At 49.3% G+C, this 13361-nt stretch overlaps 1 protein-coding gene across 2 annotated transcripts in view; it reads right to left on the bottom strand.

Moving 5' to 3' along the window:
• Positions 1-13361, bottom strand: part of BORCS5 (BLOC-1 related complex subunit 5) — a 125703-nt gene extending 112342 nt beyond the window's left edge. Inside the window, exons 1-2 of one of the 2 annotated variants that reach the window (XM_044993306.1) lie at positions 12942-13361; positions 10915-11058 (exon numbers count right to left, since the gene is read on the bottom strand). In XM_044993306.1, the coding sequence (XP_044849241.1) occupies positions 10915-11058; positions 12942-12999 (202 nt within the window). In that variant the 5' untranslated portion in view covers positions 13000-13361. Of the gene's footprint in view, positions 1-10914; positions 11059-12822 lie in introns of both variants that reach the window. The other variant, XM_044993388.1, reaches the window with a different exon arrangement.

The raw sequence follows: 13361 nt of genomic DNA, 5'->3' as shown, positions 1-13361 counted from the left end.
ATTCGGCAGATACGTTAATGATCAAGGTCCTCAAGAACAGCTGATTGCGTTATTGCCACTCAAACGACAAACTCAGGGCAAAGATGTTGCATCTGTTGTCACTAAACGTCTGATACACGAAGAGACTGACATGAACAGAATAATTTCTATTGCTACAGATGGAGTACCGAGCATGAAGGGGGCACACAACGGTTTAGTTTCTTTACTTAAAAATAAGAGTATGGAGCATGATGTAATTTCATTTCACTGCATACTCCACCAGAGGGCGCTGTGTGCACAAACCTTTTCCAGAGGAAATCTCAAAAGTAATGGAAATGGCCGTGCAGATTGCTAACAACATAATGGCAAGCGCTCTCAACAGCAGGGCCGGCTCCAGAGCCCAGTGGGGCAAGCACCCGCCTGGGGCGGCCCTTTCCCGGGGGGGCGGCAGGCTGGGCCGGCGGACCTGCCGCAGTCATGCCTGCGGGAGGTCCACCGGAGCCCCGGGAGCAGCGGACCTGCCGCAGGCATGACTGCGGAGGGGACGCTCGGCCGGCGGCTCCAGTGGACCTCCCGCAAGCATGACTGCGGACGGTTCACTGGTCCCGCGGCTCGGCTGGACCTCCCGCAGGCATGCCTGCAGCAGCTCAACCGGAGCCGCCGGACCAGCGAACCGCCCGCAGCTGCGGGACGTCCAGCCGAGCTGCGCGACCAGCGGACCCTCCGCAGTCATGCCCGCGGGAGGTCCGCTGCTCCCGCGGCTCGGGGGCGCCTCCCGGGCATGACTGCTTGGGGCGGCCAAATTTGTAGAGCCGCCCCTGCTCAACAGGACCGTCCTTAGGCATACGCAGCTGCGTAGGGCACCCAAAAATCTGAGGCACCACCCTCAGTGGCAGCAGCGCGGAATCCTCTCCGGCTTCTCCCCCGTACTGGGCCAGCCCCCAACCCCCTGACCGCTCCCCTCTGCCCACTCCCTCCTCAGCCCGCCAGCTGAGAGCTCTGGGAAAAGAGCAGGGGGAGGGGGCAAATACCCAGAGGCTGGGAAGAGAGGGGGGGAGCTGAGTTCGAGGGGGGGGTGGTAGAGCCAGGCACAGGACTTCGGGGGAGGGGGAGGAGGAACCGGGCTGGAGGTGGCTGGGGGGAGCCGGGCCAGGCCGGGGGGGGGAGACAGAGCCGGGGGGGAACCTGGAGGCAGCCAAGCTCATGAGGGTATAGCTGGGCCCGGGACTTCGGGGAACAGGGTGACGGAGAAGGAACTGGGCTGGGGATTGCTGCAGGGAGCTGGACTGGGGGCGTTCTTTGTCTGGCAAGCAGCAAATGTGCTAGGGCCTCCTGGGGAGCAGGCTGGTGGGCCCAGGGGAGAGCAGCTGCTCCAGCAGCCTCACACTGTATCTGCACCTCTCCCCTCTCCTGCCCACATGCTCTGCCCCGCCCACAACTCCCTGCAATCTCTCTCCTTTGGTTCCATTCTATGCATCCGAAGAGGTGAGCTGTAGCTCACGAAAGCTCATGCTGAAATAAATTTGTTAGTCTCTAAGGTGCCACAAGTACTCCTGTTCTTCTCTCCTTTGGATCCTCTTTGGAAGGTCACCTTTTCCTCGCCTCCCTTGCCCGGCAGGGATCAGCAGCAGTGGGCTGGGAGGAGGGAGAGGCGCACACACAATCTGGCTGGGAAAGAGGGAAAGTTAAAGGAAAATAAAAGAAGGTGGTGTTTGCTTTTCCTGGCCATTCACACTATTCCAAGGTCAACAGGAGGAAACTGACACTAAAACAAAAGGAGGAGGGGGATGTACCTGGAGCAGAAAAGTAGCAATCAGGGCTGCAGAAGGCAAGGGAGGGAGCAATCTCTTAGCTGGGAAGGAAGATGAAATCGCACTTGACAAAACCGGAGTAGTTGAAAACTTTTATTTAGGGAAAAGGGACATGATTTTTTTTCTTGTGGATCCATGGATTTTGAACGAGGGAGAGTTCTAAACAGTGCAGAGTTGAGAGGGATTTTAAAGGTCCCTTCAAGAATGCAGCACCTTCTTCCTCACCCGTGGGAAATACCTTTAAAAACAGCCTTAAATAATCCAAAACAAGAGCCACTGTTCAAATGAGACTTGGCTGCTTATGGCTCCAGCCCCACTGTTGAAGCATTGTTGAAACTGCGTGCTGAGTTATACCCAGTACAATCCCACCGAGCTGTGTGTGGCAACCAGGTGTGTAAATCAGGGGGAGGGAGGGGAAGACTGGTGCCTGACTATAATTCCTTTTCTTATTAAACTGCACATCCCAAGCACCCCTTTACTTTTCAGGATTAGAGGGAAACGCTCTGTTTTAGGGAGAATGAAAGGCAATTTGGGAGTTGATGGCCCAGAGCAGTGGCAGGCAAGGGCCTGGATGACCGCTGGACTCAGCCATTAGTATCAGCTATTTCTTTTTTTGTCATTCAAATGGATTTCAGGTCATGGCTGACATCCCAGCCATCATGTAAAAGCCTTCCCTGTGGCCTTCTGCCATGCACACTCAGGCTATGGCTACATTAGCGCTTCAAAGCGCTCCCGCGGCAGCGCTTTGAAGCGCTAAGTGTAGTCAAAGCCCCAGCGCTGGGAGAGAGCTCTCCCAGCGCTGTCCGTACTCCAGCTCCCTGTGGGGAGCTTTGACTACACTGGCGCTTTGTAGCGCCGCAATTTGCAGCGCTGCAGAGGGTGTTTTTTCACACCCTGCTGCAGCGCTGCAAATTTGCAAGTGTAGCCATACCCAGAGGTATCTCACTGCCAAGTCCCTATCCTCAGTTCCTGCCTCTGGGACTCAGCTGCTCGCCTGGCCTGCCACGCCCTATTGCCACCGTTTGGGCCTGCAGCAGCAGCCAGCCAAACATTTGACTTTGCACAAGTGCTCGTGGGTGCACGCACCCCAGCACCCTCCCCTGGACTGACCCCTTCCCCTCTGCAACAGGCCCCCAGCTTTGCCCCTTGTTGCCTGCCCCATTTGCCCCTCGTAGCCTTCTACCCCTCCCCAGCTTCAGTTTGCTTGCCTGCCCCGCCCGTCTCCCTCTGCAGCTTTGTTTGTCCCGCCCCAGCACTGAAGCCAGCCCCTTGGTCCCTCTGCCCCACTCCCAGCCTGGTTGCTCCCCTCCCCCCTGCGGCCCCTCCCTCGCCCTGATTGGCCCCTCCCCTCGTGCGCCCATGCCCCCTTCAGTGCGCTTGTGCTTCTCCCCTGTTTGAGTTTCCCCTATTGCACTGCACCCCCCCATTGCTGTTGTACCCCGCCCCTCTCTTAGTACAGCTAGAGGAGCCGGATTTCAATCCTGTGTCGGTGACTGACCCCCCACACCACCCCCCGCAAGGCCTTGATAGTCCCCTTATCTGAAGAATTTTAAAATATTGTGCACAGAATTTAATTTTTTGGTATTGAATGGGGGGGCGGCTGTAAGGGGGCGCTGGGCAGTGGGCAGGCATCTGTGGGTGGGATATCGCTAGGCATAGGGATCTGTGATAGAGATCCCTGGATGAGGGGCCACGCTGGCAGCACAGGGATGGGTTTGGAGGCACAGGTGGGAGGAAAGTGCAGAGGTTGGGGTGAAGGCGGCACAATTAAACTGTTTTTAATAAAGTGCATGTGGCAAGTTTTCCAATACTGTAAGCTTATGTCTGTGTTGCTAAGAGCAAGTCAGGCATATGGGCGCCAATTTAATAATACTGCGTAGGACCCCATAAATCCTAAGGATGGCCCTGGCTCTCAATCATCGGCAGTTTTGGCAAGCTTTTTCGAGAAGTTTACAGCCAATATTCTGATATTCTCATGTATAACAAGGTAAGATAGCTTTCCAGAGATACAGTCCTGGTGAGGTTTGTGTCACGTCTTGAGGAAATTAGGATGTTCCTCCGAGAAAAGGGCCTTAAATATGTGGTGCTAACTGATCCTTACTGGCTGCAGAAATTCAATTTCATGGTGGATTTAACTTCTCATTCAAACGTGTTGAAGTAGAAGCTACGGGGAAAAGGAAATATTGCAATTTCACTTTTGGAAGAAGTTCTTTCATTTGAACGAAAGCTGTCTTTGTTTGTAAGGGACACAGAGACGGGCATGTTAGTGCATTTCCCAACACTGAAGCAATACAAACAAATGACTGACATTGACGTTAGGTTCCTTGCAGAAACATCATCAAGCTGCATTTGCCGACTGATTTCACGAGTTCAGAAGGGAAAAGGCCACTTTGTCATTTCTGTTGAAACCGCTTAAAGCTGAAACTTCTGCATTGAATTTTTCAGCATTTGTGGGAATCAATCGAGCACAATTTGAACTTGAATTAGCGGACTTGCAGGACAAGGATTTATGGAATTCAAAATTGAAAGATCTTGTCACTGATCTTGTCCACTGAAAATCTGGAAAGGCAGAAATCTACCCTAGGGCTCCAACACAAGTCGTCTGAAATGGATGTTCTTAAATGGCAAAACCAGATTATATTCGACATTTGGAATTGTCTACCGGATACATACAGTCTGCTGAAGAAATATGGCATTTGGGCTTCTCTCAATCTTCGGTTCAACTTACTTCTGTGAACAAGTGTTTTCCAACACGAATTTCATCAAAAACAAACTGAGGTACCAACTGCAAGATGTTTGTCTTGAGTCCTGCTTGAAAATGAAAATCACGGCATATTCACCAAACATTGAGCAACTCTCTAAAGATGTCCAACAGCAGAAGTCACATTAAAAGTATTGGTGAGTTATAACAACTTTATTATGTTCAATTATTATTAGTTGATAAATTCTAACTCTACAAGTAGCTTTGCGTGTGCTGCAGTTCTCAAAATATTTTGGTCAAAGAAAAACAAAAAAAATGGCTCCTCCTCTTTGAAAAATTGCCAACCCCTGATCTCGTCTGACCTCCTGCATAACACACAACAGAGCACTTCCATATTGCTTCCTGTTTGAGCGAGATTTTCTAAAAGATACAAACATCCACCCTTGATTTTAAAATATCCAATGATGGGGCAATCCACCACAACCCTTGGTGAGCTGTTCCACTGGCTAATTACCCTCACCATTAAAAATGTGAACCTTATTTTGGGTATTAAGGCACCTAAAAAACAATCACTTTTGAAAATCTTGACCATTATTTAAGCACTTACAATGCATTACAGTCCCTAAGCAGACAGGTACAAGACATGTTAATAGACCCAGAGATGGTTCTGTGTCACACTATTTGGGTTTAAGTAGTTTTCATAGTGGGTGATATTTTCATTGATGTATATCGTTTGAGGCCTCAGTGAAGATACTGGATGTAAAGAATCTTCTCTGCAATTAGGAAGAGAAAATAAAGCTCAGAATGGTTAATTCTCTTCTTGTGCTAGGAAGGACTCGGCATTGTGTGTATTATGGATTGGTCTGACAGGTCAGCGTTGCCATAGAAAACTCAATATAGTAACATTCCTGGTATGGACTATTTTCCTAATACTGTCACTAAAAAGTGAATTTTGTGTGTTGGTGAAAGATGCAGGGTTAATAAACAGTGGAAATGAAGCCTTCTGTTTATCCATAGCACAAGTACAATCTGTGCAGTGCAAGTTTCCACACAGTGCCCTGCCTCAAAACCCTTTACCCACAGGGATCACCCATCTCTGGGGCCTAGTGGATAGTGTGGCCCCATGCTGACTTGACGACTCTTCCAACAAGGATGCCAGTTAGTGTAACTTTTAATGTGAATATCTGCCCACTAGCCGCTGAGAAGCAGTTGTTAAACGGCAATGACTTTCGGCCTCTGCTGACCAAGCTTTTTGTGAAAACACTAATTTGGGGTGCATATCCCATGACTAATTCCAAACCCTCACACTAATCAGTTCCATTAACTTGATTGGAACCAGTAATGTGAGTTAAGGGTTTGTAGAATCTGCATTAGATTTTGAAAGTGGCATAAAATTTAGGGAATGACCTTCATACTTGTACACCCCTACCCCGATATAACGCAGTCCTCGGGAGACAAAAAAATCTCACCGCGTTATAGGTGAGACCGTGTTATATCAAACTTGCTTTGCCCGCCCCCGTTCCTTGTTCCCTGACTGCCCCCTCCAGAGACCCCCGTCCCTAATCACCCCCAGGATCCCACCCCCTACCCAACCCCCCTGTCCCCTGACTGCTCCAAGCCCTATCCACCCCTCCCTCCGACAGGCACTCACCGGCAGTGGCGTGAAGCAGAGCAGCCCGGCCCCAGTCCGCTCCACTCCACCAGCTCCCAGCCGCAGCGCTCTGCTTCCCGCCGCCGGTGAGTGCGGAGAGGTTGGGGAAAGGATGCCCTCCCCGCACTCACCTGCAGCAGGAAGCGGAGCAACGTGGCCCCAGCACACTCCGCTTTCCTTGCCCCAGCCTCAGCCATGTTGCTGGGGGGTGGCTGGGGAAAGGTCCTGCACTCACCTGCAGCAGGAAGTGGAGCGCCACGGCTGGGAGCTGGCGGAGTGGAGCGGGCTGGGGCTGGGCTGCTCTGCTTCCCACGGCCGGTGAGTGCGGGGAGGTTGAGGAAAGGACGCCCCCCGCATTCAGTGGCAGTGGGAAATGGAGCAACGCAGCCCCAGTCCGCTCCACTCTGCCACCTCCCAGCCGTGGCGCTCCACTTCCCGCCACAGGTGAGTGCAGGGAGGTTGGGGAAAGGACACCCCCCATAGTCACCGGCGGTGGGAAGCGGAGCACTGCGGCTAGGAGCTGGTGGAGTGGAGCGGGCTGGGGCCAGGCTGCTCCGCTTACGCCGCTGCTGGTGAGTGTGGGGGGAATCCCTTCCCCCAAGTCCTCTCCCCCGAGCGACACAGCTGGGGCTGGGGCGAGGGAAGCAGAGCGGGGTGCTCCCGGCCCCCCGCTAATCCCCTTGGCCACTCTGGGACTGCAGGGCCCCCAAAAGTGCCATCCCACAGCTCCTGCCCCCCAGACATTGGCAGGGGGAGCCCATGACCACCCCCGAGACCCTCTGCCCCTTATCAAATCCCTCAGCCCCAGCCTGGTCCAGCACCCTTAACACGCTGCTCAGAGCAGCGTGTCAAAGCTTTACCGCATTGTATGCGAACCCACATTATATCGGGGTAGAGATGTATTTAGTAGCATATATGGAAAAACTGAAAAAGAAAAATCTTAAGGGTCTGTTAGCTAACTCTGAAAATGTCAGCCACTTTGAGTTGCCTTGTATTTGGTCCCAATTAAAATTCCATTTGCTACATATTGATCGTATATACTGAGCACGGAGACCAGTGAGCATTTAGGTGAGAATCACATGCAAGATCAGGCCAGACAATGGCTAAGGGACAAATTCTGTGTACACAACTTCTAAAGACTTCAGTCTCCTGGGTTGTCGAATAGACCCTTGCTCTTGGAGACAGGGATTGTCTTTTTGTTCTGTGTCTGTACAGAACCTAGCACAGAGGGATCCTGGTCTGTGACTAGGGCTCTTAGGTGCTAGCATAAATACAAAGAGAGAATCATCTTTCACCAGCACTACATTCACACAATCAGAAGACAGAGAGTGCACCACATACTGGGTCAGCGAGGCAGTCTAGTGGCAACATGCTGCATTGCCATTTCAGAGATGCAAGTACATGTCCCACTTCCTCCCCACTCAGCTGGCAGCACTGAAGAGTATGTTAGGTCCCAGGAACAAGCCCCTTGTGATGTTCTCCTGAAACTCCTATAACTGCCTCAGAGGGGCATTGTCTTGTACCTGAGGAAGCCATTTCCAGCTCTCCTCACAGAGGATGCCTACTGAAGACAAGAAGTTTGGTACTGCCAGTTTAAAGCACTGGTACATAAATTTTGTTAACTGGTACAACAGAAACTGATTTAAAATAGGAGTGGAGGGTAAATTGGGTGTGTTAAAGTCACAACTCAAAAATATATTTGAGAATGGCAAAGTGATTCCACAACAGAATTTAAAGAGCTGCAGATGCCGCAGGATAAAAACTGACAAGCATGCTGCATAGAGACCACTCTGATAACTACAATAGAACACATTTCCTGTATTTTGATTCCCTGTGTTTATTACTAGGGGTATTTGTATGCAAACAGGATCTCTGCCTCTTAAGAGTCCACTGGAGCTTGCTGCTCATTCCCCCCTTGAAATAATAACCGGCAATGTGCAAAATCAAAGTCTTCTTCTCAACAGCTTAATGGAAGTCACAAGTATAGAACATTAGGATTTCAGGTGAGGATTAAACAGCAGAAGCACGGCTCTTCCATAAGTGAAATCCTGGTTTTTCATGCAAATTTTACTAGCAATTAAAGAAGACGGGGGAGGGGACGAGTGGACATTAATCTCCCTAGACATTTCACAGAAATACACCTCATTTTATTTTTTATGTTGAAAGACTGAATGGTTATCAGCGTTCTCCAGAAAACATTCAAGAGGCCAGATGTCTTCCTTGCAACAGATACGTGGGTTGTTTTGGTTTTTTTTAAAAGGGAAAAAAAAAAGAAATAAAAAGAGGTAAAGATTTGCTTGCACAGAGAGCCTATGATGGATGTCAGTTATATGAGACAAACTGTTCAAGGACTAGTCATCCAAGTACAATTATAACTTCTACAATGCACCAAGGTCAGCAAACCCTAACGCAAATGGCAAAGGAGATATCGGCTGACTACATTAAGCATTTCTTAAATTTTTCTAAGATTTAATAAAAGTGAATTTTAATAAAACAATTAATTCCCAGTTTCCTTTTCTTCACTGATTTGAGCTAGGTTTCAAATCTGTTCTTCCCTCTATGTAAACCACACACACAGAGCAAGATTTCCCCAGATGCATGCCAGGTGGTAATACCTAGTTCCTATATAGCACTTTTCCATCAGTAGTTCTCAAAGCATGTTGCAGAGGAGGTCAGTATCATTATCCCCATTTTACCCAGGGGAAGTGACTTCCCAAGGTCACCCTGCAGGCTAGTGGCAGAACCCAGGTCTCCCAAGTCCCAGTCCACTGCTCTAGCCTAGGCCGTGCTGCTTTCGGTGATTTCAATGCAAGAATCACACACATTTTGTTTTACAAATACAACACTTGGGCTGGAGAGACAGGATATAATTATTTATTCAGTGCAATATAATCTAGTTTGCAGCTCTGCCCAAGAGCTAACAGATGTCAGCATGACCTACATGGTCGCAACAATTAAACAGCTAAAGACTTCCTAGCAAACAACTGCATAATTTTTTTTTTTTAAAGGGGAGGAAGGGGCTGGTCACCAGTGACCTAGTGTTCAGTTCTCTGCATGGTCTTATGTGGGATCCAGGTTCCATTTCCTGGTCTCTGGATTCGTGGACTGGCCAGGGTAGAGTGCACCAAACTGGTAACACTTCACCCTTTGATGGCATTCTCTCTCACCACTCAGCAGCACTGTAGCCAGTTATGAAGCAGTGCTGATAGGCTTTGAAGCAAGTCACAAACATGGATTATTTGGAGCACAGTGGTCTCTTTTCTCCCCCTGGGAATACCAATCCAAATGAAGTGTCCTCACTTATCCCTTTCCCTCACCTCCACCCATTTGCTTCCCCTCCTTGCCCACCTTACCTCCCTTTTGCTGGAAAGGATCCTTCCAAGGTCACTTCTGTTGCATTCATCCACTTGCCTCACCTGAGAGCTCAAAGCATAACCATACAGAGCTCTAAAGGGCTTCCCCAGCTCAGAGACAACCCAGCACCGCAAAACTCAGAGACTGGTCTAGGACACTCGCAATCTCTAGAGTGGGGGTGGCCAAATTTACTGACTCTCCGAGCCACGTGTGACAACCTTCAGAAGTTCAGGAGCCAGGGTGCACCTGCCAGGGCTTGGGGCTTCAGCCCTGCCAGAGGCACCTGCCGGTGCTCAGAGCTTCAGCCCCGAGCCCCTGCAGACACACCCCTTAGGGCTGGAGCTCCAAGACCCTCCACCCCACCGGGCAAAAACCAGAGGCAACATGTGGGGATGCACGTGGGGTGACATGCCCCCCCCCTCAGATTTTTGCCAGCATTTGCTGGCCCCGCTCGGTTACATGGTGCCGCAGGGCCCTCACCCTGAACGGCAGCTGCTGGAGCCAGCAATCTGGGAGCTGCAGTGGTGAGGAGAGGCAGTGGCAAACAGCTGGGAGCTGGAGGGCGAGACCACTGAGAATAAGAGGGAGGGGGCATGACTCAAGTTGTTGGGGGGGCAAACCTTTAAACTGTGCCCCCCACTCCCTCCCCACAAGGCTAGTAGGTGGAAATTGGAGGAGTCGGGGGGGGGGGGAAGCGAGGACTCCACAAGTCACACTTTAACTATAAAAGAGCTGCATATGGCTCACAAGCCATGGTTTGGCCACCCCTGCTATATAGCATGCAGGCAACACCAAGGTAACAGACAGACATGGTGCTCCTATCAGCAACACACTCAGACAGGAGAGCTGTGGAGTATCACTTTCATACAAAGTACCGGAAAAGCAACTGAGCGGCTGGGACAAAGGAAGGGTCAGCTCAGAAGGGGAATAGAACAGGCAAAAGAATAAGGATGGGGTGAAGGGAAGGAAGAAGATGTGGTGGGAATAAAGGTTTTGAACTGATACTAAGAGACGCTATTATGTTCCATAGGCCCCAAAGGGTGGGTACTTTCTCTCTACCCATTTTATTTTCCAATAGCCTCCAATAACAAAAAGTCAAAAACAGTTTTAACGTACCCTCACCAGGCTGGGCAACCTAACAACTAAACCAGGTCTCTAGAAATCACAGAAGCATGCCCACGGCCTCTGGGAGAGGCAGAACTTCCACCATTCCCATTACGCCACTGCCCCTGCTCACCACTTCTCAGGACAGCACAGCAGTGTAGAGCTTATGGGTGCAAGGCATAAAACATAGATTGGGGAAAGAAGAGAAGTGATTAGATCATCAGGAACCTGGACTCTGATAGAGATGGGGTTGTGTCCCCTGCTGAGTTTCCTAAGGGTGAAAAGTACAGGGGTGGGGCAGAATTCTCTCTTACCTGTCAAAAGGGGCTGGAAAGTTGGAATCTCTTGCAATTTTATCACATCAGGATCGTTGCTTACGTTCCGCGACGACTGTGTTCCCGGAGCCACCACCACAATATCATCCATTTTAGCTCGTTGCTTGGCTGGAGAAGGAGATGCTGTAGGGAAAAATAAGTAAATCAAACATTTAAATGAATAAAGAGGTACACTGCTAACGCTATCACTACTGATCTGCTTCATCTTTTGCCAAGAAAGCATGACAGTGGTGTGTGCAGTCTGTCTATAATAAGGTTTTCTGTAACAGCTACCACTGGAGTACCTAGGTGCCTCCCAGGTAAGTGAAATGGACTTCACTGTGCTCTTCTACTTTCCCTGGTGATAAGAGGTTCTGCTTGATAGATAGAGATCACACACACACTTTTATATTGGGTTATATCACATTCAGCATTATTCCAGGGTTTTTTAAAAGTCAATGGAATGCTGAACAAAGAATATTTGTTACTTAAAAATAGACTGAGCTATCAGAAAGTAACTGCCGTGGGCCATTTCAAACCGTCACTTAGACCCAGCAATGCTGCACTTCTTAAAATTTTAGCGCATCACCATCAACTTAAATTTGGCCCAAAATTTTAATGTTATTAAAAACAAGCCAAAGAACAACAAATGTTTTCATTAACACACACCACACCCCCGAATAGTTAAGGGCTTAGTTTCAAACAAGTGAACAATCTTCTGCACCGTTTGAAACTCAAAATATTGTAGCCTAAAGAATCTTAGAGTGGCATGAATAAAAGTGAAACTGACTTTGTTAATATTCACTACCTAGAGAAATGTAAAAAAGTACATATAAAACACACACACACACACACAGAGGCAAATACAGTATTTTTATATTTCTTTCATTTTTAATAATCTAAAGGGCTTATTAGTAACACAAGTAAAGATATTTTTGACAACACATGATTTTGAAGGTGACACTATCCCATTACATTTAGGGTTTTTTAAAATCCTCAAAATATTTCCTGCTACAGTCACTTTCTGCAGTTAACTGAATGTACATGGTGTTTCAGCTATTTGTTTTAAACTAATATTGTTACTCAATGTGATGAAAATTAGATAAAAGAAACTCTACTGAAGTCTCTCTCCAGGAATCTTGGCTGGGGTTAAAGCTCCTCCATCCTCCCATGGCCATCTGATTAGCATGCAGCACAGCTGGAGAGATGAAGCGTGCAAAGAAGACACTCTGTAGCCATGTCACCTGCAGTATTCCCCCACTCTCCTGAGACACATCTGCCAGTATACACAATATGATCACTAACATGTAGGGATAAAGTTAGACAGATGTTTCTCTCCCTCTGCTCTGAGCACAAAATTTCCTCTTCATTTCATCTTTCGCAGCATGAATGTAACGCTGATCCTCACCTTCAAGACTCTGAACAACATCTCTGATTCTATTCCCATATCTTAGTCCTAACAGCTATTTTAGTATGCTTCTGCCTTGCCACCCCTTGGGATCAAACAGTCTCCCACCTCTTGAATACAAGTTACCCACGCTATTATCATCCTGATCCTTCCGTACACAGATGCTTCTTCACAATCACCCACTACAACAGGAATAAAGAGGAAGAACTATAGCAGCATATACTAGCTGCTTTCTGCAGGGGAAAAAACTGCACACACATCCCTAAGGCTCCACCATCAAATGCTGTTTTCCCTTGCTATAGAAATTGTGTTTTGTTCCCCTTGCTGTCAGTTTGTTGCATCCCTGAGACATGTATAAGCAGGGGCTGTCATTTTAGTCTCCTGTAAAACACCATGCAAACACATAGGGCTCAGTAATACATATAATCACCCAGCCACGTATAAACAATGAGTACACAAAAATCCCTGCCACTCCTAACAACCAGCACTACCCAACTCACCCCAGAAATCCAGACTGCACACCAGAGCTTATGCTGCTGCTACCCACTTCCTCATGCCCCTCTGACTGGTGGGTTATGACTCTAGCAAAGGGGTGAGAGGCGGACACAGAGAGACCGACCTGAAGTGCTCAGATCATTTGGCCGGTTCTCAGCTTCTGCACTTTGCTCAGCTCCCATGGTGGCTGCTGCTGCTGCTGATGCTGCGCTGGAGGATTCTCCCTGGGACCACTTCGCTGCTGGAAATACCCCACCCACTCCTTCCCCCGGGGGAAACCAAGGACAGCAACCTGCCCTGGAAACCAAGCACCTGCCACTGCACTGAAAGGCAACCTCCCCCCACCCGCGGGCCTTTCACTGCTGTAGCCACAGGGCTCTCCCTCTGGTCCCGCCGACTAGGGAGAGGGGGCTGCGGTGCATACACAGCACCTCAGACCCCACACCCCCAACTCCCTCCTGCTGCAGCTGGCGCCGCCTGTGTGCAGGCTGCAGAGAGATGGCTTCCGGGTGCTAAGAGGAGGTTTCTGTTCCTGGGTTAGGAG

This window comes from Mauremys mutica, chromosome 1 (genome assembly GCF_020497125.1).
Source record: "Mauremys mutica isolate MM-2020 ecotype Southern chromosome 1, ASM2049712v1, whole genome shotgun sequence".
Taxonomy (NCBI): Eukaryota; Metazoa; Chordata; order Testudines; family Geoemydidae; genus Mauremys; species Mauremys mutica.
This window is presented reverse-complemented; position numbering and strand designations above follow the sequence as displayed.